Here is a 25,522-nt window from a genome sequence, read left to right as displayed (position 1 = left end):
CGAAGGTTACAGCAAGAAAGACGTCTATCTTTTTCTGAGAGATGCAATTGCCAGTACCTCGGGCCAGCGTGTTTCTTGCCTGAAATATGAGCTTATATATTAACTCGGCTTTTTTCCCTGACATTGTTATTAAGATCCAAAGTAGTAACTGCAGTGTTCAAGTCATTTATAAAACTGAAATTGGTTTTGTTGCGAAACTATATGCTCGTCATTTATTCTAATTATTTGTAATACTGTATGACTGTGAAAATCACTCATTGTGATTGGCTGAGAGCAAACAAATTTATCATTTATGCACGCTCGCTGGCATTGTTCTCAATCATATGATTAATGAGTCATCGTATGAAAGCTCGAGCATTTTTTTCGTACAATTTTGAGAGAATTTTCAATAATCACTTGTAATAGGTAAAGGTAAAGTCTGCATGCGAGCCAAGTGGCCCATCAGGCCGGAGCTTATCCCGGTTTCTGTAGCATGAAGCGACTAGGAGAATTTCTACTCCCCCCTGGATGGGATGCTAGTCCATCGCAGGGTTACCCCCAACATTAAGTTCGCCGGTACCCATTTATACACCTGGGTGGAGAGAGGCACTGTGAGAGTAAAGTGTCTTGGCCAAGAACACAACACAATGTCCCCGGCCAGGGCTCGAACACGGACCGCTCGATCCGGAGACGAGCGCACTAACCATGAGGCCACTGCGCCTCCCACAATCACTTGTAATAGAAATCCTAAATTACACTGGCTTTCATACTGTTACTTATTCAAATTTGCGACAGGTGCATGGAAATCTCATCGGCGAAAGATTCAAGAATACTCACGATACAGGACACCAGTGAGCGTGTTAAGAGGGCTACAATGGACGCGTTTTATGCCCTGTTCATGACAGTTCTGCTTACAATACCAAACTGGTTCATGTTGACTGCCTTAAAAGACTTTAAGCCGGAAGATAAAAACAGATCTGGATTTTTCCACGTTATGGAGGGATTCTCTCTCTTTGATCACATTTTGTCGACGCATTATGCGGAAAGCTCGCTTATTTGTGGCTCTCTCTGCTTGAGGAATAAGCTTTGTGCTTCATTCAACTTTGGGAGAAGATCTTCAAGCGATGGAAAGTTTCTTTTTGAGCTAAGTAACTCAAAAGCGAGCCAGTTTCCAATGGACTTCAAAAGACGAAGCGTCTTTGATTACTTCACTTTCTGGTAAGTCGACGACAAGATTGAGTTATATAACAACCCATCGGTCCGGTCTCGGAAAGAATAAGGAGATCAGTTTGCTCCCGGGTTAGAACTCTGTACCAACGTTTCACGTAAAGTCCACAAGAAACAAGCAACCCTTGTTACTTTTGAACTAAGCAGGCGTATTCCTATAGCTAGTTTCGGGAGGTCACTGATGTGTGAAAAAACAACTTATTAAAATATATTTTGAATAAGAATCTTGCTAGCTATTATTCAATAATTGAGTTGAAACTGATTGAAAACTAAATTAAAAATAATTTACACACGACCAGAGTTACTTCGGAGCAAAGGACCATCAAAAATAAGCATCACACTGATATCTTTTGTACACAGCTAATCCTTCGAAGGTTTCTTTATGAAAAATCAAATATTATATAAAGTAGGTTCTTTCCAGAGGCACGATGACCTCATGGTTAGTGCGCTCCCCCCCCGGATCAAGCGGTCCGTGTTGCAGTCCTGGCTCGGATCATTGTGTTGTGTTCTTGGGCAAGAGACTTAACTCTCACAGTGACTCTCTCCACCCAGGTGTATAAATGGGCACCGGCAAATTTAATGTTGGGGGGTGTTTGGGGTATCCCTGCGATTGAGTGGCATCCCATTCGTTTGATAACGACTGAAAATTTTGAAAAAATTGTGCGTTTGTTGGTTTCATGGCGTGCTAGACGGCTAAACAGTTTTGTGCCTTTTTATTTCCTTCGTGAAAAGAAAGATCGCAAATAACGCTGATATGTTGTTAGAGAAATGTTTCGCTGGAAAGATAAAGAATTACTTTTATCAATTATACAGATATTCCTCTGTCGATTCGAACCTTTTCTCGTATAACAGAACATATGTGAAGACGGCTCGGTGTGTCAGTTACGCAGCTCCGCTATATCACGAAGTGTCCGCTGTCCCCTGGAGATCGCCGTCTTGCCCTATATTGACGACCATTGTAACGTTAGTAAGTAACGTAATTGACCTTTTCAATGATCTATCAGTAATACTACAAAGGTTGCTTGGGGGATTAAAAGGAAATACATCAAGAGTTTGATCTTCAAGAAATGAGCCGCACACACCGAATAATACAGGTTGCCGTGAAAACGTCAAGTTACGAGTACAATGATGTGTCATATCAAATAGCTTCCAGATGATTTTTAGGTCAGGTTGTAACGCTTGGCAGCTTTTTCCTTATATATGTTATAAATGGTTATAAATGGTTAAAGCCAGCTGGGGCACTTTGCATCCCCTCTCCCATGTTTAAATGTTGCGAGTAGGGTGTCAAAAAGAGCTGAATAATTTGCGGGAAATCAATACGGAAAATTCGGCGTACAGTGTTTTCTGTCAATCCAGAAAAATTGGCATTTCATAGTTTAGTGAAACATCTTAATCTCAGCTTTCCGAGTGCGTCCATAACTCGGTCAACACACAGCTAAATTAAGTAGCAATCAATGTTTTTATTCCTTGACGAGAATCAAAGCTGTATTATTTTCCCGACTGTTTACTTACTGAAACTCCATTCCACTTTCTTTTTCTTTTTTTTTTCTTTCTTAGATACAAGTCTCATTTTACTGTCAAAGGGCGGGAGGAGTATTACAAATATTACTCACGCTTCTTTTAACCCAACATATTCGTTTAACTTTTCTGAGGCTGTCAGAGTACGTGAGATTCTGAACTCTGGCAACGTTTGAAAAGCGGCCTGGAGTAAAGGATTTCAACGCTGCAGATGAGTGTTGGTGGTGTCATTTAGTGTAGCAAGTTGCGACAGCTGATTTAGCATTCTATTTCATTTTGTCATTTCTGTGTGGAACGTCAAATAGACATTTTTCTTGGGTTCAGCAACTTGTTGGGTCTCAGAGCCAAAGAAATAAGTATAACGATTTTATTACAATAGAGGACAGTAACTTCCGTCCGTGTAATACTGAATGTTAGCTACCTCGCTGCTACACTACCTAATATGGAAGATCAAGAAAAAAACAAATAAATAAAATTAAGATAAAACAAATAAGAGTATACTCCGACACCATCATCTCTTTGGTGTTTCCCAGGAAGTACTCAAGAAGGTGGAAAGGGGTTTGTAATTTCCATTTTTTAATTGAGAAAGGGTTAATATTGTTTCTCTTTTTTCGGCACTGACGGGTGTTTTGTGCCATTTATGATTTTGCTCAAAATAATTTTATCGATTCGATTAATATTTTCCCATCACGTCTCCTAATTCACTCGGAAAAATAAACATTTTTAACTTGAAACCTCTTTTCCCTTAGTACATTTAGGCTTTGACTATCGGGATTTTTTTGCCTGGAAGAAAGGAAGGTGCTTAATGACGGTTAGGGTTTAGGGTTTCTTATTCCTAAAATTTTGAGTTGGGGTCATATACTCGGTCATTCAATTTGGCCATTTCTTGACGTTTAATTCTTCAAGTTTCACATAGAATTGTGAAAGACTTAATAAGTAAACAGTAAATAGAGAAAGGAAAAACATCTTGGAACATTTTTCAAAAGAGTTAGAAGTTTTGCTGTTATAATCAATCAAAACCGTAGTAAGCCACCTTAAAACATCATCATCATAACAATAGACATGGCTTGTCATTGGCTGATTGCCAATTTGTTTACGGTAACATCACACAGGTCTGTAGGAACAAAATTTCAATGAGAGGGCTCGAGGAATGACGGCATATCCTGATGGGCAGTTAGGGTGCGGTGGCATCTCCATTTGGTACATTTGGAACACTTTTATGACATACGATTTGTTGCTATTTTCAAGCCTTTTTTAACTCGTTTTTCTTGAACATGACTGCCTTGTGGTATAAAACTTAACTTCGTGTGGACAATTTACGAGTCAACTTTGACGCGTCAGTTACATGCGTCCGAAAAGTTGCCTGTCTATAAAATTCCAAATTATTTCGAAACCTTGGCTGGATTCAGAAATGATTTGCTTTCACACCGGACTGGTCCTAGCGCTACAGAGGGAAATTATTTTTCAAGCACATTTGCGATCCTACGTATTTGCATATGGAATCTATACGGTATGTTCTCCGATATTGTGCCTAGTGCCGTCGGTATATACTTATTCGGCAAAACGAAAAACGTTAACAGAGTTCAAAATTCAAGTAAAACGCCATTTCGGTTTTCTTACAGAGATTTGGAGAAACCTTGTAAAATTCTGGCTGGTAACACGGGGAAAGAACACGACGAAACCAGGAATGTATTCTCCTTCGTCGAATATAACAATAAATAGCTAAATTAATAAATTGGTCAGTGGCACATCCCACGGAGAGGCTCTTTGCCCACTGTTTCCAGATTGAATTGGAATTTAGAAGGTTGGATAGATTATCGGGAGGACCGGAGTAAAACCTTCAGAACAAAGATGAGAACTAACAACAATCTCAACTCACTTAGGACGCCGATGTTCGGGCCAGATTGGTGGGAGGCGATATATATTTCGAAAACAACAAAAATCGTCCTATATTAACATAAAAAGTCTCTTTTCTTTCGTTACCTTCATCTGTCTCGAGTATATCCTTCAAGTTCAAAACATTACCATTACGATAAATTTCTGCACGACATTGAACGAAAGACAATTTGAACTCATAGATGAAAATTACTTGTATGTATATTTGATATCCTGCTGATTTATCAGCCTAACAGTCAAGTGACACCCTCAAAAAATATTACCAGCGCAATTAAAATTCTCCAAAGTATATCATCCGCTATTTAGAGTTCTTTCCACTAATCGGACAAAAGGGCATCCATCTTTAGTGTAGTCTTTGTTACCAGATTCTATCACGCCATAAAAGGTTAAGGCAATAAGACGAAATTAAGTAAAATGCGCTAAATATACTAGCACATCTTCCTAAGGAAATTATAAGCAAAGATTTTAACCTTTGATTCTACTACATCTCCAGTTACTCCGCGGGATTTATTCCCAGCAATACAAGCACCAATACACACGAACCGCTCGTTACAATCGCGCGGAAACCATTCTTCACCGATCGCAGCGATCTTTACGATAACAATCGATGAAACAGACTTTAGTTCAATCTCGTTGATCGTAAGCAGTAAGTAGTCATATGGAAAGTGGTAGCTAGTGGCAAAGAGCGCTGAACTGGTAGTGATCGCAATCATCCAAACGCTAGTGATGCTCACTGTATGGAAGTCTGATGCCAGCTGTGCAAACGGGTTTTTCAAATATATTGGATGGAGATCAAAAGCTATAAATTGCTGGGGAAAAACTGAACAAGTTTTATTGTTGAATAATATAAAAAGAACAAATAAATCATTTAACCATTGTTAACATTAAGTCCGCCTAGTTTACCCTTCATGTCAAGGGAACTGTAGATATTTTTAATAAAGCAAAACCGCGACCATGTGTTCATTTAAACTACTAAAGATAAAAATAGCTTTTCCGCCAACATAAGGAGAACTGGTAATAATATCGGAACCTTTTAAAACGACGTCTTTCAAAACAATTAACAAAGTGATTAACAACTCAAAACCTGAATGACCAAAGTACACAGTTAAATGTTTTCCTTTACGACGTCAGTATTGATACAATTGCTTCACACAAGATAACATATCTAACTTTAAAATCGGCCACAACTTCCTAGGTGGCCGGTAAAACTGTGTTTTTAAAACATGGTCTTGCAAGATAACTTAAAATTTGTCGTGGCTAATTTTCATGTAGCACTGACTAAACTGCCGATCTCAATTAGCAGTAAAAAAGACATCTACCAAAACAATTACGAGTAGGTATTTTCAACAAGCTTTTCAGCCTTCTTTATTTCTCATAGCAGCTCCCGTTATTTTTAATTACTTTGAGGGAGTTTTCAGTTTGAAATGAGTTACAAGTGTTGTCGGAGAAGCAAATATCATAAACCTGGAAAATTGAATAAGGGGCAGCAATTTTATTTACCCGTAAAGTTCGCTATCGCGTATTAAAAGAGCAATGTTTTGAATAACGTAGCGTAAATTGGATTATTTAATCCAATTCGCCCTCGCTCACTAGGCCAATCCTCTCACTGCTGCTCGAAATATCACCAATGGCTTTAACATCTTCACCAGTTTCAGTGTCTTTTGTTCTGTGACAAGTACAGATGAAGTTATTTAGCGGCGAAAAGACAGCTCCTTTTCACCAGCCGAGTGTCCACCGAATCAACTAAGCTATGCGTTTGATAGTTTGCACCTGAAAACAGGTGATTCAAATGTGTTTTAAATATCGTTGGTTTTGTTTGAGAATTTTCGCAATGTCACTGAGAAGCCCCAAAAATTGAAACGAGAGTCTCGCGATTTTTCAGGTGAGCAATCCCACTCATATTCCATAGATGTTATTGACTTATCATTATCTGGTATTTCTAAGCTTTGTTATCGCCAAATTTCATTACACAATAAGGTTCATTTATCGACATAGAAACTTCTCTAATGACCAATGTCACCGATACCTAGAATATAACAAAACTGTGAACAACTTTTGCGTATCAGTATATGTAGTTTTACTTTTAGAATTTCACTATGCCACCCAACAAAAACATATTTTGCGCACATCTGCCCCGCACAAATGTAGACCACGCTTTTTAAGGAACGTTGCGTGTGTTCAATAAAATTAAAGTCAAGGAAAAAACGTGTCAGGAGAAAATAAATTTTAGTGATATCAAATAAGAAGTAATCAATCATTTCCTTGAAATCCCCTTAATACTGCGAGGCTTCATCTTTCGGCAAAGGAAATTAGAAAGAAATATTTTAATCCTCTATTTCACTACAGCTCTTTACTTCTCCAGTTACTCTGGAATAATTCTCTTGTAGAGTGAGCACAAATACACAAAATCTTGGTGCATTCAGACTGAAAAATGACTCAAATGTACTGTCTCAAAACAAGAATTACTACATACGTCAAGTTTATCCTGTATGTCAAGGGAACTGTAGATATTTTATTTTTAATAGAACAGTAACATGTGCTCGTAACTCGTCAAGATTAAGGTAAGCGCTCAAATTATTCAGTGCAAGTAAGCGTCGGAAACGTTTCGAAAATTACTCCTTTCAAAACAGTTATTGAGAATATGATTAACAATTTAAAACCTGTTATGACCAAAGTACAGGGTTAGTAATACTAAAAGTGAAATGTTTTGTTTACGTCGTTACTAACAGTATAATTTTTTCCAAAAGGTACTGCATGTTACCATGCCGGTAAGGTATGTTTTAAAACAGCAGTCATTAATAAGTTATCACTTTAAATTTATCTTGAGCATTTACACGTAGCACTGACTAAACTATCTCTCTCAATTATCAATAAAAAAGACGCTGTAGTCAAAGAAATTACGAAGAGTATTTTCAACTTTATCAACATTCAGAGTTTTCGCGCGCGCTTTTGCTCATGCAATTCAGCGCACGCACAATGATCGCAAAAAACAAACATGCCGTCAATAGAGCGATCATTTTATTTACTCAATACCCGCACTATCTGTGCTATTTTTCTCTATAATTGAACGCAGTGTATTGATGGCTTTAGTCTTTATCACAAATATATGTTAGAAAAGGTGAAGATAGAAAAAACTCAGCAATTCTCACCTTTTTCTTTGTTACCGAAAGAACCCAGTTAAATGCAGCGCATGCGTAGTAAGTCAAAAAATTGCGATTGAATGAAAATTTGCACTCTTGGAAATACGCCTATTTCTCGAGAACGACTCATTAGAATTTCACGAAATTTGGCACGAAAATACTTTAGGAAATAAGTAACTCGAGTATTGAAAATAATTGAACTTTAACAAAGGAAACTCTAGATATTCCAGTAAACCTTCAACAAGGGATAATTAAAGATCTCTCTGTTAAATTATTAGCAAAATGGTGTTAACTTGTGAGAATCGTTACAAGCTTGTTGCATGCAAATTATAAAGAAAATCTAATGACTAGATTTTCTACAAATAAACAAAACCGATTTTAAGGGCCTGTTTATTTTTTATTCGTGTTGCCATGGCAACGGGACATACGTCAGCTTAACCATCAAAAAACCAAACTTTGTGTTGTTAACTTGCTTGCTGCCATTTTTGGCGACCGAGAGATCAAGGGTTTAGAGAAAAAGGTGAATGAAACACAGGTATCAAAACCTGTGTTCAGCCGCCTTAAAACAGCAGTTATTAACAAGTTATCACTTTAAATTTATCTTGAGCATTTGCACGTAGCACTGACTAAACTATCTCTCTCAATTATCAATAAAAAAGACGCTGTAGTCAAAGAAAATACGAAGAGTATTTTCAACTTTATCAACATTCAGAGATTTCCTGACGCTTTATTTCCATAGGAACGCCCGTAACATTCAATAACTTTGAAGGAATTCATTTTCTTAAATCAGTTTAAAATGAGCTAAACATTTTGTCAAAGAAGCAACCATCACAAACTTGACAAACTAAACAAGGACATCGGTTTCATTTACCGGTAAGATTTGTCAGCGTATTTAAAAAGAACAGTGATTTTAATAATGACGAGTAATTTCTTTGAGATCGATTTTGTAATAAAAGCTAATAATAGGTGCGAGTAAAAAATATATAAAATTAGCATAAATATGTTTCTAACAGTAAAAATACTTAAAAATGTCACGAACGGTAGAATGCAATAAAATATGTAAGATAAGTCATAAAAATATTTACAAAGTTAAAAAGGGGATCAAATACTATTATTAAACTTCTTTTGTTTAATTCGAAGTCAAAGGACTTTGGAAATGGCTTTTGTTCCTGATAATCTAATTTTTCTTTCACTGCGCGGAACGAACGCGAAATTAACTATAGCGGCAAGGGATCAACCTGCCAAGGCAGTTAAGTTTCCGTGGAATGTTGTTTCTTTTTTCTTTTTTTTTTTTTTTTATTGCAATAACATTGCAATAGATACGAAAAAAAATGCCTACTCTACTTACGATGTTAACGTAACTTACAGTTTAACAATACTAACAAACCTTACCATACTAACATTATTTACAATTTGTTAGTATCTTACATGACTTTCATGTAGGGGGTTAACTACAATAGGAGGCTTTCCCACATATTGATTTGTGACTTAGATTTATGTCTCTCAATCTTAATTTTGTTTGTCAAAATCGCTAAGAAGGTATCGAAATAAAACGCTTCTTTCTTTCTTGGGGCAGTATATATTAATATTTGGCTATAATCAAGCAGAGGTTTGAGCCAAGATGACGAGCGAAGTTGTCTGTCACGCCATATATTATTTCATTTTTATCGAGAGTGATCCTACCTCTGTTTTTGGAGTTCCACCAATTAGTAAAGAGAGACCAAAAAAGCCGAGCTTCGGAACAGGTAACAAAAAGATGGGTTAACGTTTGTCTTTCTCCACAGAGGTGACATTTATCATGTTCCTTGATTGAATCTCTAAAAAGTGTCGAATTTGTGGGTAGAACGTGATGAATTATTTTGTATTGGAAAATGGCGAATCTAGTGTCTTTGGTAACATTAAACGGAAGGCTATAAATGAGTTGTATTGTATGTTCTTTTAGACTGGCTTCTTTCATCCTTCTTTCGGCTGTAGGGGTAACGAATTTACTCTTAACAATGAACTTAGTTGCTGATCTGCAAGAGAGTTTATCTAAAGATATCTTATCCTTCTCAGAACGTTTTTCTTGTTTTACTCCGCCACGTTGCAGCGGAGAGCAACAAGTGGTGGAGATTCGTTAAGTCTGATAATTCAGCAAAATATTAATTTTATTAGATGCTGCCTTCCGTTTCTTTTTTTAAGCCTAATCTGTTTCGACATCTCTATTTTTCTCCGAGATTAAAAGCTATAAGATATTGCTGGGATAGTCTTCGTATTTTAACCAGTGTCAGTTATAATTTCCTCCAGGTTGATAGCCTTCCCTATCTAGAGGAGGAAAGTTTGTTTGCTTCTGGCAACAGGGGATAAAATACTGGACTTACTTTACGGCTGACAAGTCCATTCTCTTGTTTCTCTCTCTGTGCTTTTTTACATCTAGCTACACTAAACCGCCGCCTGGTTAGCTCAGTCGTTAGAGCGCCAGTCTGCTCTGTGGGAGGTCGAGGGTTCCAGTCCCAGACCGGACCAACACTCAAGGTCTTAAAATAATTGAGGAGAATGTGCTGCCTTTTGTAATCACATCTACAAATGGTTAGACGTTCAAGTCTTCTAGGAAAAGTAGGGCACGTAGTTCCCGGTGATGTGGTCTGACCTTGTCTCACGGGTTGGTGCTTGCACCTTTCACCCCTTGGACAGAATTGTCCGAAGAAAAATCGCTATGGCTATGCTATGACTATGACTAAACAAAGGTCTTCAGCAGCCAGCTCATGATCAAATAAATATTTAATTTCTAAAAATGTGTCGACAAAGAATTGCCCGTGTCTATATCATAGAAATCATAGTTAAACTGAGAGTAGTGTTTATGGATAACTGGTTTAGGATAGAATATTTTTGAGACGAAACACAGAAACCAGTTTCACTGTTTAGCCCGTCTCACTTTTCTCTCAAATGTTTATTCAACTTGCCTGAAAAAACCAAGGACATATTGCGTGCTTTCGGTAAAATCCTAATAACAAAAAAACATATCAACCAAAAAAGGCCGCCGCAAATTAAAAACAAAAGGAATCGAGCGGTACTTTTCAGCCCAATAAAACCGCTCGAAACCAATAAGATGAAAGTAGTCTCCAGTAAAAAAGAATAATGGTATTTCAGATTCTTTTCAACGAGTTTTTTAAGAGTTATTAAGAAGGTTGTTAACAACACAGATATTGATAAGTGACTCATAATTGCTAGTAAAAAATATTGTCCATACGTTTGTGGCGCAAGAAACGTTCTAAAACAAAGATATAAAAGTCAAAACAATCACAAAGAGGTATTATTTATTACTTATTATTTTCTTGATGTTTCTAAACATTGCCACATCATCCAACATGTTATCTAGGAATTCGGCCTTGAACAACAGTTCTCGCGATTTTCAGTTACTCCGAATTCTAACGATTTTTCCCTACGTTTAAATTCGCTCCAAGAGAAATTTGTTTTAAAATGGCGTTTCTTTATAAAATCTCCGTACTCAGGACTCTTACGCAAGACTGAACAAAAACACGTTAATTCCTTAGGTTTGGCTGGGAGCTAATCCAAGTCATCCAAATATGGGTGTTACAACTCACTCCAGCTGTATCAAGAGGAATGTATTTATATGGGGGAACAAATTGAGTGATATATATCGCTGCAAGAAAAAGGGTGACCTGCATATGGAAATAAAAAAAACTTCTTATCCGTTGGTCAAGTTGTCTTACTAACATAACTGGAATTCCACCATGAACAACTGGTAAATCAAAATGAATCGGTCTTTCATCTAAAGTTTTTGCAATCTATTCGATCCCGTTTGAATCTTTGTTACATTTGGCGCGTGATTAGGGCTTACAGAACAAAGTTTTCCTGTCAAGTAAAATTATATAAAATAAGTATTGAAATAGGGACGCGGGAATGAAATAATATTTAATCTGTTTAGAGACGAAACTCAAAATATGCACTAGGCCTGGGGGAGATTTGAAACTAAAAACATTCCCCGCTGAGGAAAATTAGAAAATAAAAGTACACCGCCATGATTTTGTAGTCAATGTAACCGTGAAAATGTAGGAATGCTTTTCACGAGTATATTGTTCATATTCCAAAAGGCAACCGTCTCTCAGAAACGCATAAATTATGCGGCCTATGGGGAATAAATAAGAGCGTGTCTTGCAGTCTTCGTCAGTACTTGATGAGAGTATTTGATATCACGCCTTGATCCACCGTTCCAAGTTCCAAGTTCCAAGTTCCAAGCAAAGGTAGGACATCAGAACGTGCTTCAGTAATTTGAGTTGAAAGAAGCTAATGCGCCGAATAAGCTTTGTTTTAAGCTAAAACTTAACAACGTTTTATACTTGTTTTTTTCTCCTAATTCGCGTTTTTCTGTTGCAGTAACGATAGTTATGGACACCAAAGTTGCCTGCCTGTTGTGGATCATTTTGGGGGCCCTTACCGTGTAGGGTACTGTCTCTGGAAAAAAGAGGATGAACTTGCACGCCAGGCAGTGGGGCGGCAATGAACGAGGTGAGTGTTCCTCTGTTCCATTGATGACAACCATACGTTGCTAGAATTTTTTAAAAACTGATTGTGGCCATGTCAATTAAAATGAATTGCAGTTGTTAAGTGGTGTTTGAAGCATTACGCATTGATGGTTTACAAACGAATGATCGTTGTCTCTTGTTTGTTTGTTTATTTGTTTGCTTACAGAATGCATGAATAATGGCGATGAGCAATACTACACCAGGGGGCAGTGCCCACAGCGCTTTCATGAATGCTTTGATTACTACTGTGGTTCTCCTAATCTTGGATGCTGCTGCTGGGATGAATGGTAAGGATTCCTAGCTGGAAATCATTTATTTTATATGTTAATATGTTCATTCTTCTTTCCTCCGATTTTTAAACCGACCGACCAGCTCACTTTTACGAGAGAAGGACGATGGGCGACGAGACATTTTAAGGGGATGGCCTACAGTAGGGCAAGGGTTACAAGAAGACTGCTGAAGACTAGTTCGACTACTAAGCTCCTCGCAAGCAAATCTCCGGGGGACTCCCATATAAAAAGGACAGGGGTGGAGGACAGAAATTGTGAAAAAAAGAAAAAACCCTAAGAGGTACCAAGATCCTGTTTTGTGGGCGTGACTAGAAATTCCCCCCTCTTCCCGCCAAGACGTACCAACTCTAAACAACACAAAATCTCTGGTCATATTTATTTCGGCTCAATGCCCTAAAAAGTATCGCAAAAGCTCCCGCTGTGGACCTTTTGAGGCTGAACACCCTAAGAGCTACCAAAAACAGCTTTTTATATGGGAATTTCTCTCCTCCTCGACCCACTGCACTGCACTTGCCGACATGTGTTACACAAGCCGATTTTTAACGCAACAATTGTTAAATCGATGTCGTGTAGTATGTCGCACAGGGCGACTTTTATCGCAACATTTCGTTGCGGGGAACATAAAAACTCTTTTTCCTTGGCCATCGTAGCTTTAGAAGAAACAAAACACAAACCGCGGTGATAAACATGGAACCAAAACGCATGTTAAACAAAGTTAATTTCCTTGACGTTTCGTATGTACAACATACATCTTCAGAAATGACCGTTAACTAGATTACAATCGAAATTTAAACGCGAAGAAAAAGAAAAAGACTGGTATGTAATAATATGTAACAAGACTAATAGTTAATAACAAACAGATGAGTCTGCGGGAGAGAAAAGAAATACCCTAATAATAATAACAATACAAAATGCTAGTAAAGAAAAAGTTTTTCACTGCCAACGTTTTCATTCAAGGCTGACTTTAAATCACGAATTAACAATGTTTCCTTAATTTTACAATGTATATCTGACCTACCAGTTGCTAAGATATCAAAATTGTCCCATTTAATATTATGACCTGTGGAAGTAACGTGATCCGCAATGGCTGAGGTGTGACCGCTTTTAGCAAGAGCCTTAAAATGTTCAGTTTTTCTATCGTGTAGTCGACGCTTTGTTTTTCCTATATAAAAATCATTACGGTCCCAGCAGCTTGCCTTGTAAACTACCTTAGACATCTGAGAACGGCTGAACCTGTCCTAGTACGGGAAAAAAGATTTAATTCGGCGGGTGTTTCGGAAAATTATTTTAACGTTAAAACAACCATAAAACTTATAGATACAAGATTTAAGTTGCTGGGTAATTACTTTACTTTGGAACCCTAAAAATGGTAAAACAATGAAGATTTCTCTCTTGTTACATATTATTAGATACCAGTCTTTTTCTTTTTCTTCGCGTTTAAATTTCGATTGTAATCTAGTTGCGGGAACATGTTGCAGGTTTTTGAGAGCGGTTCAAATATCTGCAATATTGTTGTCCGAATTTTGCATGTTGCGTTAAAAATTGTCTCGTGTATCATACCGTTGCCGACCTTTGCCGCAACAAAGTTGCCACAAAAGTTGTCTCGTGTAACATGGATTAAAAAAAGGCGTTAAAAATCGGCTCGTCTAACATCATCTTTGTCAGGGGGAAAATATAGCAATGATGTTAAAAAATAGGACTTCTACTTTGTTGGAGCATTGTTTGGCTAAAATTTGTTAAACATCTTTTATGTTCGGAACTTAAGGTGGCTGAACACAGTTTTTCATACCTGTGTTTCATTGACCTTTTTCTCTAAAACCCTTGATCCCTCGGTCGTCAAAAATGGCAGCAAGCTAGCTAACAACACAACCTTTGGTTTTTTGATGGTTAAGCTGACGTATGTGCCCTTGCCATGGCAGCATGAATAAATATAAACAGGCCTTTAAAATCGATTTTGTTTATTTGTAGAAAATTTAGTCATTAGATTTTCTTTATAATTTGCATGTAACAAGCTTGTAACGATTCTCACAAGTTAACACCATTTTGCTAATAATTTATCAGAGAGATCTTTAATTTTCACTTGTTGAAGGTTCACTGGAATATCTAGAATTTCCTTTGTTCAAGTTCAATTATTTTCAATACTCCAGTTACTTATTTCCTAAAGTATTTTCCTGCCAAATTTCGTGAAATTTTAATGAGTGGTTTCCGAGAAATAGGCGTATTTCCGAGAGTGCAATTTTCATTCAATCGCAATTTTTTCACCTACCACGCACGCGCTGTATTTTACTGGGTTCTTTCGGTAACAAAGAAAAAGCTGAGAATTGCTGGCTTCTTTGCATCACTACCTTTTCTAACATATCTTTGTAATAAAAGACTAAAGCCATCAATACACTGCGTTCAATTATAGAGAAAAATAGCACAGATAGTGCGGGTGTTGAGTAAATAAAATGATCGCTCTATTGACGGCATGTTTGTTTTTTGCAATCCTTGTGCGCGCGCTGAATTGCATCAGCAAAAGCGCGCGCGAAAACTGTGTTCGGCCACCTTAAGGGCCATTAACCGATTCATGCGCGCGCTCGCGCGCGTTGCTAAGGAGGTGAAATTTCACTATCGGTCACTTACGTCAGCCTGAGCACGGAAAATAAAACAACTCAAAAGCTCGCAAATTCGCATACATGTTAGATGTTTTTCTTTGTGTTTCACAAAATGCAAAGCAAAAAAAGTACAAGCAAAGACAAAATAAGAGAAAGACAGAAAAACATGAGCAATATAAAGAGAAAAACTAACTCCGTGTGGCTTTGTGTGATCTCACCGAAGTGCGCTGGTAGTGTAAATTGCGCACGCGCTCATAGGGTAACGTCCAATAGATATCGGGCGCACTTCCGGTTCCTTTAAATGCTAAAGGAAACGCGGTTTTTCATTAAATCCAGCCTTTTTCGACGATTTTCGATTAAAGCCAATGTTGGCAACATAGCTATGCATTCCTTTTTCGAAATCATGCTTTTTTCAGAAAATTACGAATTTTTCAATATTTTGAAATGCTCTCAAAATCTGACCTTTTAGAAATGAAACAAAATCGATGCATAGCGTAATGAGGATTTAAATTAAAATATTAAATCAAAGAAAAAAATCCCGAGAAAGAAATTTGCCTGGGCGCGTTTGCATTTTTTCTGTATTAGTCACATGACCATGGGCGTGGCCTGATGACGTCATCACTAGTGTTACTGGTCATGAAAAAGTTGAAACACATGAAATAACTCTGAACTAACTAAAAATGAGGAGGTTAGATGAGACTGAATTTTCCTTAACAACGGCTCGAAAAGATCGGTTAATGGGCCCTAAAGGTCATTCCTCACATTTACATCGCGTATCCTTACTGCGCATAATTTATGGCGTCATTAGCGCGCGCTCGTGCACGCGCATATTGAAAACATCACGGATTTGCCTTGGTATTGAGCTCTGTCAGTTGAAAAATGGCTCTAGCTCACCAACGAGCACAGGCACCCCAATTTTTTTTCCAGTGATTGTAATCAACTAATCATAAGCTTTGCGTGAGAAAAGACTGATCTAATTTCTATTGCTGAAAATTGAATAAATAAGAAAAATAGCAGATACACTGTGGTCTTTTCTATTTTGCAGTTTGGTACCACGTCAAGAAATTTGGTTCAAATTTTTCATCAAGAATTTAGCTTTGTCTGAATCAAACTTAAAATGTTTATTTGTGTCCAACACAATGTATTGACTGTAGTTTAATGCATGTTCTTATGAGTCTGGGCTCACAAAGATTTTCCAATTACTGGGAATGCGCTCTTATAATAAGCATTTAGTGGCAGTCCCGCTAAATGCGGTCCACTCGACTTCGGGATCAAAATAATTTTCCTTCATTTTTTGTCAGTGAAAAGTGTTTGACACATATATATAAAAAAGCAATTTATTATTTTCCAATTCCTTATTTTTGCTTTGCTACGAGCCAAAATTGCATTTTGGCCGAACTGAGGTTGCCGACCGTGATCAGAAAGGTAAAATTCGCAGATTTTGTGAAGCGTGCTACGTCGCCTAAAATGCAGCTCACGGAATTTCGTTTTCATACGAATTTTAAGGCACATTCATTTCTTTGACTGACGAAATATGGAAACTTTTCGAAAAATTCTAAGCTTACCAGCGAGGCTGGAAGACACCCTACTCCGAGGCCTTTGATCACTTACTAAAATTAAGCCAAATTTGACGGGGAAAATCTCAAAAGTTGGGTCTAAATGAAGCCTAAAAAGTACATCACAGTAAATTTCATACCTTAATAAACCGTTCTATAAGTTCAAACCGGTGGGTATCTCCTTGGATTGCACGCGAGAACAGATTAAAATCTGCTGCAGTCAGTGTGTTTACATAGCTGTCGCTCATGTCAAAGCTCATTTGCATAACCCTAGCACCCGGTGAAAATACATCTTCTTCCGTTCAGGTTCCTTTGTTGACCTTCTGAGTAGTGGCAAATAGCTTCCTTTATACTTGTGTACAATCTAGATCCAGTTTTGAGGTGAAGGTTGCGTTAAAGTTGATCAATTCTCAGAAATTAACCGTAGCCGTCGTCCTGACCCTTCAGTAAATTCTGCCGCAGAGCTAGCACTAGGAGAAGAAGAAAATCGTAAGTTTTCATTTACCGTTTAATGGCAACGGAATCCTGTACTACTGCCAAGACTACCGGGAGCTTGAGTGCTATATGTCCGAATTTGAAAAACAACAGCAACGAACACTTGCCGGTTGCGTCGCTGGGAAATCAACCTGAATGAGATTTTCTCATTTCAATATTGATAATGAAAAAGCCACCCATTAATTTTTTGAACTAGTGCAATCTTTTCAGTATGACCGAACGACGAAAATCACGGCACCTTTTCAATTTTTATCTACCTTTCCTCGGAAAATATAAGGAGTTGCTAATACATCAGGGCGGAGGAAGCAGACATGGACCTAAAATTCACTTTTCCTTTCCCGTTATCAGCCGTTCGTTTTTCATAGAAAACACAATGGAAGAAAATCAAAAGATGGGACCAAGAAACCTTCCAAAACGCGTCCATATCGAAGCGCGTGCATATGTTGAGAGGCCGATTTCTCACTTTGTGTTTATAGGACTACTACCCTTCCCATTTTTTCTGACGACACCAGAATTATTGGCCATAAAAATAGTTTGTCTTTGATTTCTCCGCCTCGCGAAACATATGGTACTATGATCAAATTTTTACCCTTTGATTTTTTAGGTGTATCACATAGAGTTCCATGAAAGAATAAAAACGCCGTTTACCATTTTCAAATATATGCATTAGTTCCGGAGATACTTAAGTTTGAAAAATGTGTAAAATATGCAAATGAGATGACTGATGACGTCATACACTCAACCCAATATTATATTAAGTATATAGATAGAGCTATCTCGGTCAATTTACAGCAGAATCCATTGAAACTTGGTAGGCTAATAGTTCTACAGGAAACACACCTACGGCTATAAAAAGTTCTGTTCCCATGGCAACTCACGCTTTTCCAGTCCCCACCCACTTGATTTCAATATGTTAGTGATTTTCAGCTTGGAAACCATTAAACGAGGCCAGGAGTTCAAGCTAACATATTTATATGCCTGCTGGATCGTGCATATGAGACACCATTAGCAAATATCCAAATGGATCGCCAACGTTGGCCAGAAAAGCTTTTGATACTGGGGAGGTCTGGAACCCAGTATGTTGCCATGGTAACAAAACTGTTAAGCTCATGAATTGCCTTAAATTGATTTTCAATCTCTTGGGAGCTGTAGGTTTCTTGTAGAAAAGCGATGTCAACCTTTTGTTTCTTAATCCATGTAAAAATTGTTTTACGTTTATGAAAGTCACGAATCCCTCGAGCATTCAAGGACAACAGCTTAAAATTAAAATTAGCCATTTTCAGGTGAAAGTGTTATAAATAAGATCTTACAACAATTGAAAGTGGCGCCTAGCGAACAATACAAGATAATTAATGGAAAAAACTTGACACGCTTATTGAAATTCTGAAATTCTGAAAACTTCACGCACACACACGAAACAAAACACACAACAACGTACAGCGATATACATGCCCACTGCCCCAAGACAAGTTGTAAGGGCGTCATCCTCTCCAGGCGTCATGCACGCCCCGCAGCACTAACAGCTATTGAAAAATACCTGCCTATATCATTGATAAGTGAAAAAAAAACAGCAACAACAACAACAACAGCTCTTGCATAATTATGGAAAGCACTTTCCAGGAATAGCTATTCGAATAAATAAAAACAACAACAAAGTGAAAAGTCAGAAAAATGGATCGTTTGCTGGGATATATTTGCCACTAATATATAGACGGTCGGGCTGAGCTTTGTTGAAAATCGCTTTTAAACCTCTTCGCTTCGCTTCCTTAAATTTAGACATTTGAGTCATACGCAAATCGTACAACTTCTTAGGAATGTCTTCATACGGTCAGAGTAGCGAAGAAATCTGGCCAAAATCGGACGTGGGCTCTTTCTGTTAGGTTTTCCAAGACGATGAATGCGTTGAAACTCAATTCTCTTCTGTGGTTCCGTCATCGATGGCTCGTCTGCCATAAACTTGTAAATAACTGCCGCTGTGTCCTCGTTTGATCCTTCATGGGCATCAGAGATGTCATTTGAAGTAATCTTTCCTGGAATACCTACAAATTTTAAGTTCTCTCTTCTGCTGTAGGTTTCTAAATACAGAATCTGTTTGCGCAGTTCGTCGGTGTTCGAAGAACAATTATCTTTGATACCGTAGGCATTCTTCTTCAAATCTGAAATATCGTCTTCACAAAAGCATAAACTTTCTTTCAACTCATCTACCGATTTGTCGATAGTCTTGGTTTTCGAGTCGAGAACGGAGACTTCTTTCTCAAGTTGGCTCATGGACATTTCGATGCTAGATACAGAAGTAGAGAGGTTGTCAAGACGAAGTTCAATCTCGTCTAGCTTGTCAAGCTTGGACAGTTTAGCTAAGATAAGGTCGACTTTCTCGGCCAAGCCTTCAACCATTCCGAGAGCTTCGAGAATGGTGTCGTCGCAGCTGGAACTTTCTCTCCTTTCCTTTGCCTCAGTCAAACGCACAAAAACGTCAGGCAACTTTGGACTTCTCAGATTACTTTCAACAGTAGAATTCAGCTTATCCATAAAAAGAATATTAGGCAAAGAAGTAAAAGTTACTGCGGAGCGTTGCAAACACGTCTTCACTCCTCCATGACACGCAATTATTGGTGATCAGATTATCCGGTACAATTCCCACCTCAGTTTACAAACAAATGGAAGTTTTTCTCCTTTAAAAATCCATCGGCTTATTCCTGATAAGCGCCTGGCAAACCTCCCTATATTCTGGTTTTCCGTTCTTGTTTTAAAATATCTATCCATCTCTTCCAGCTTTTTGTTATTTTATTAGAAACTGTATAATCTTCCTCAAGGTAATGTAACCATTGTAGCTTTGCTAACTTAAGGCAGCCTACAGCTGTTAATTAAGTGTTTCCTTCGTTGTTTTTGTTTTGTTTTGCATTGTGTATACCCTCTCTGCTGTGCCTTTTTTTGCATTAAAACTTTGTTTTAGAAAACTGCCCTAACAAAATACGCGCGCTGATTGGTTAAAAATCGTGTTTCTTTTGAACTATTAGATTATGAGCTCGAGATTTTTATCGCGTGATAGTTGACGAGGGCGCAATCCGAGTCAACTATCAAGCATAGAAATCGAGAGCGAATAATCTAATTGTTTTAGTATAAATCTACTAGTCGTTCAAAACTTTATCTATATCCTCTTCACAGACGCTTCGAAAACGCCAAGGAGAGACCGTCATTTTGTTAACAAGCGCACACTGCTACGCTACTCACTATCTATCACAGAATAGATACTGAGTAGCGTAGCCAATCACAAAACGGCATTCGTGATAGAACGCTAGTAGATTTATACTAAAACTCGATAGAAACACTGTACACGTTTTCTATTTCTTAAATGTAGTATTGTTAGCATTACTATAAGCATTGTAAAAAAGGTAAAGGAGAAATATTTAAATTAGCATTAATTGATGAAAGTAATGTTAGTATTGCAGTTAATCTTATTTTTGTAAGTAAAGAGCAATGTGGTATTGTAAATAATGTCAGTATTGTAGGTAATGTCAGTATTGTGAATAATGTTCCTGTGGAAAGCAATTACTTAAAAAAAAATCAGTATGGACCGAGAAGACGAGGTAGGTGAGAGGTAAATAAATTAGGCAATATTGAACTTCACACTTTAGTAAACTCACACGCGGATTGCACTCTCTTTTGAACCTTGCAGCTGTTTACACTCGCTCATCACTTCATTCAAAACGTTTGAGCTTTCAAAGTGGCATAACAGTCAAATTCCTTTGTTTAGTCTTCAGTCTAAAAAATCAAATTCAGTTATCAAGTAATATTTCTAAATCTTCCTATGTGGCTATTATGCGGGCGACCTCTGGCCACTGCACAATAATGGAAATGGACTAAAACTCAGCCAATTAGATTGTAGCATTTACATTTAAATTAAAAATGTAAATTCGAACGGATGGTTTTGAATGGTATTTTTTTTTTTTTAAATAAAGACCAACGCGTTTTTATTAGTACACTAATGGATTTCCGGATAGAAAGACGAAAACTATTTTCTTTTTCTTAACTATAGTCTCCAGACTGCTTTTCCATCTTTTCTTAACAAAGGGGACTTTTGTCTGCGCATGCGCGAAAAAATGAAAAGTTTTCTTGTTTTCACCTGGTTTTCGCACTTTTGCTTGGACACGCGGTTTTCGATGCTGCTGAATTTGACAACCGAACTTTCGAAGGAGAATCATTCTTTAATAGGTCCTTAGTAAGTCATGTAAGGCATGTTATCGTGAAAAGCAATTCAAAGTGAAGAGAAAATTGCCCGTTTCATTTCGCTTATGGCAATTTTAGGGTCGATAAACCGCTTTCCGTGCACACATGTCACCGACAAAGATGGCGATTTCCTTGGGACAAAGATGAAGCAAAGCAAGCGTTGATTCATTTTTGCAGTGCTTTGAAGAGTACCACAGGTCCCACAGGTCTTATTCGACGCCAACCAAAAGGAACATGGCTACTGTGGTAAGTAAAACGTATTACAGGTTCCTTGAGCTTATATTTTAGATTTTTCTTCGTCTCGTCTTGCGGAGATGAGGAAACCATGTTGTTCTCATTTTCGATTTCAAAGTGTGGTTAAACAAGAAAATCTCACCAATTCTCTTTTCGTCAATCCTTCACTAAATTCGAGTCCAGCATTGCTATAAGGTTGTTTTTTCATATTCTGGGTACCTTTGTGTTTTTGAGTTAAACCATCTCATTTTCAAGTGAAGTGAATGTTGTGATCGATAAACGAAATTTCTGTTTACTTCAAAATTAAAATTTGTCTTCAAACCTCGGAGACTTTTGTACTCCTTTGTGATATGTGAATTCCCATTAATGGGTGACTGTTCAATGTGTGGACTATGCCCTGGCAAAATTTGGTACCCTGTTTCCGATGTTCCTCTGTTTACTATTAGTCACATGAATGATTTGAGGTCGGAATTCAATTCTACAAATTCACTGACAGTTTATAACGCTTCGCGTTTTACAGCTCTTAAAATGAGCGACATTGTTTTATACTGTTGAAGAAAAGCATTCATTTGATTTAAGTGATTTAAGTTGAGTGAAAGGTTACTCCAGCCAACCCTTGTTGTTATAAACCTTGTTAAACAAAATATCCCCGCAACTGATTTCACGAAACTCGCTGGCAATGCTGTTTTATAGGTTGGTCCGCCTTGCCTGAGCTGGCGTTTTTGTGAATATGCGAAAAACTAATTTGTGATATGGGAATCGGCTTTAACTAGTGAAACTACAGTTACTCTGCTATAGTTTAACGTAAAGAAATGAGGATGTTTCCGGTGTTCCGGTTGCCCAAAATTCACCTCCAAGAGGAATCTTCCACGACCAAAATTTGCTTCTAGTCACGAACCATTTTCGAGTATCTTACATAAACTTACGACTTGAAGAAAGTTTACGGTATTCATAACTTTATATCTAGTTTAGAGGCTGTGACAGTGAGGAAAACGTCTTTTGCCATTGTTTTCTTGCAGATGCAGCCGTTTTAGAGTGTGTGCAGTGGCAGCAAAATTAAATTAAGCATGACATATGTAAACTCATTTGTACAAAGAAACTAAGGTAATAAAGATGAAGGTTTCCTCGACGGTCTCTCCTTAAGTATTGACTTCTCCAAAGTTATGTGGGAAACCAGAAGAGGTGCAGAAAAATTGATTGAGTATTGACGATACACATTCCTTTGTCAGTCTATTGCTGGTTTTCAGTGTCACGCAATTCAAAATAGATCAAAATCAAAATCAAAACCGGTCAATAGATTAAGTCCAGAATCTGGGAAATGAAAGAAGGTAAATATGCAAAGACTTTCGCCAAAATTCTGGTCACAGAAATTTTTCTTATGCGAGATACGCGGAGAAAAACCAACAGAAACATCTGTCACTGAGTTTTGCTACAAAACCGTGAATTTATTCCTCGAGGAACTCTAAAATACTAAAATAATACTTTTTCTAAGACATGAACTGTTCAGATAGCCAAGTTCCCCGAAATAAGTCACTTTTTTAACCATCATGACAGGTCTCTAGGCCGTCATGTAAATGCCGCGTCACGCAAAAGCTTAGAAATTCAAGCGTAGTGTATCACAAAACCAAGAACCCATTCGGAGCCAAAATTTGTATAAATATTAGTTTTTAGCTGCTCTTATACATCATTAAAGTAAAATCTGAGGAAGATCAATAGTTTTGTAGTTCGAATTTTAGTGACGTCATGTGAAAACCAGCTATTGTCATGAGGCAGACAACAAGACTTCTCTACATGGCCATTTCTACTTTTGTCATCAGGTCATTGATTGCATTAACAATTTTTGTTTGTTTTCATAGCTCTGATCATGAAAAGAGTGGTATGAGTGGTCCTGAGAAAAACCATTTCAATGCTATGTAATGTTTTCTCTGCAAGACAATATTTGTCACTTTTATTTCTCATAAGGCTCACTTATAATCTCAGAAGAATGCTAAAAGCTGAAATGGACGGCAAGGTACTTAGTTAAGTCTGCGTCAGGCCAAGTGGTCCATACTGCCTGAGCATATCCCAGTTTCCATAGCATAGATGGGGTGCCAGTCCATTACAGGGTTACCCCCGGCATTAAAATTCAGCGCCACCCATTTATACACCTGGGCGGAGAGAAGCATTGCAAGGGTATTGGTAAACTGTCTTACCCAAGAACACAATGTAATGACTCCAGCCAAGGCCCAAACCTGAATAGTTCAATCAGGAGTCCAGCGTGCTGACCATTAGGCCACCATGGCTAGTCTACTTACAGTGGAAGCTGTCTTAAGCTCTCTTATTATTAATGGACACTCTTATAAGTAGACTATTCTATTTGCGACAGCCTCCACAAAACTCTGTTTGAACTCCCAAACAAGTTGTTTGTTTACTCATCCTTGTAATTGGGCATTCCCGCAGGCTGCCCTGGGACCCGTTTCTCGAAGGATCTGAAATGTTTTCGCACCCGGAAAGCGTAGCAAAAATCTCAAACCTTATGATTACAGATGTGAGGAGAGAAAATTAGATAATTAAGTACGTTTTACATAGTTGCTTTCGCCATCGGAAAATATAGAAATCCAACGTAGATACATTAGTTTTAGTTCGTTTTACATTTCTCAGTTACAGGCTGCTGTTCCAGTTCATGGACCGTAACAGACACCTACTAGTTTGTTGTGGGATCATAACTGTAATAAGCGTTGAACTGTAATTGCCACCTGCAATAGTCTTTTGTTAAACTGTTATCTACCTGTATTGTTCTGAAAGTTATTAATATTGTAAACGATGAATTCCGTTATAGCCAATCGAGCTTTCTGAGATGTATTAGATAATGTTTAGTTAAGAATTTTTAATAGCTTTACGTAATCCTTTAGAATTGTGCTTTCGGCTTAAATAGTCGTGCCTTGTAAAATATTCTTTGGTTACATTCTGGTTATGTTCGGGTACGTTCCGAGTACCTTAGTGGATTAAACTCTAGTGTTGGACCCAAGAACTGTGTATTCTCTGCCTTCCCGTTGGATTGTTTTGCTGTAACAGATCCCGAGTCCTCTAGGAGTCTGACAAACTCCGTCGCTGCCAGTGTGTTTCCCTCTGGATTGTTGTAACAAGGATAACAACTTAAGCGGCCCAAAAACGTGTTATCACACAGAGCTGTTTTATTCACATATTCTTAATATGAACAGAGGTCCTCTTCATACAAGAGGTTTCTGGCGTATACATCTCTCTGTTTTTAGATACAGATTAATTGAAAATGGCTTTACAGGTCTGAAAAGTTTCCAGGGCTTTCAAGAAACAGGCCCCTGGACACAGAGGGAGTAAGATTTAGTGTCAGCAGACACCCGAAAGGAATTACTTGAACATTTGTACATTGTACCACTGCAATTTGTTGCAGTGAGACTGTTAATGTTGGCTGCAATTACGATTTGTCGAGGAAAAGGTTGTTGTTATTCATGTTTTTTGATCTTGGATGGAACGGTACAACAGCGGACCACTGAGAGAACAGCTACTCGTCGGAACAATGGAACAATAGGAGGATCGAAATGCACCAATCACAGCCGGCCTTTGTGATATAAATGATACCGTGCAATCAGTCGACCTTATCGTGTAAAGAAGACTAGCAGTAAGCAGTCGAAACGTCGCGATCTACATCTCAAGTGACTACATCGTGTGACAAACAATAATACACTTTATTATTTAATTATGATTTGCTCTTAATTATTACCAATAGTCAGTCTTAATACTGCAGTATACAGTACTGTGTTTGGTTATCACCGTAATCGCAGCATTCCCAAAGGTAATAGAACAAAACAGATCATTTAATAT

At 37.8% G+C, this 25,522-nt stretch overlaps 1 protein-coding gene and 2 pseudogenes across 1 annotated transcript; 2 read left to right on the top strand and 1 right to left on the bottom strand.

Annotated features, from left to right (window-relative positions):
• The first annotated feature begins 778 nt into the window (after nucleotides 1–778).
• Nucleotides 779–3,199, top strand: LOC149103279 (uncharacterized; annotated as a pseudogene).
• An 8,745-nt stretch (nucleotides 3,200–11,944) lies between these two features.
• Nucleotides 11,945–22,811, top strand: LOC149103277 (small cysteine-rich protein 4-like). The gene is made up of 5 exons (XM_089273124.1): nucleotides 11,945–12,004; nucleotides 12,138–12,269; nucleotides 12,453–12,573; nucleotides 21,626–21,694; nucleotides 22,702–22,811. Coding segments are annotated over exons 2-5 (231 nt in total). The 5' UTR covers nucleotides 11,945–12,004; nucleotides 12,138–12,229; the 3' UTR covers nucleotides 22,703–22,811.
• LOC149103278 (uncharacterized) lies at nucleotides 18,834–19,835 on the bottom strand (annotated as a pseudogene).
• Nucleotides 22,812–25,522: the final 2,711 nt, after the last annotated feature.

Source organism: Orbicella faveolata, unplaced genomic scaffold (genome assembly GCF_042242905.1).
Source record: "Orbicella faveolata isolate gen_17 unplaced genomic scaffold, um_ofav_v1 contig_35, whole genome shotgun sequence".
NCBI classification, from domain to species: domain Eukaryota; kingdom Metazoa; phylum Cnidaria; class Anthozoa; order Scleractinia; family Merulinidae; genus Orbicella; species Orbicella faveolata.
Note: the sequence above shows the minus strand (reverse complement) of the source record. Positions and strands in the feature narration are given on the sequence as shown.

What these genes read in the sequence shown, in the direction of transcription:
- LOC149103277 (XM_089273124.1), top strand. Translation starts at nt 12,230, where the DNA reads ATGAACTTGCACGCCAGGCAGTGGGGCGGCAATGAACGAG. An exon ending in GTGGGGCGGCAATGAACGAG is followed by an intron (nt 12,270 to 12,452) that starts GTGAGTGTTCCT and finishes GTTTGCTTACAG; the next exon opens with AATGCATGAATAATGGCGAT. An exon ending in TGCTGCTGCTGGGATGAATG is followed by an intron (nt 12,574 to 21,625) that starts GTAAGGATTCCT and finishes TCATTTTTGCAG; the next exon opens with TGCTTTGAAGAGTACCACAG.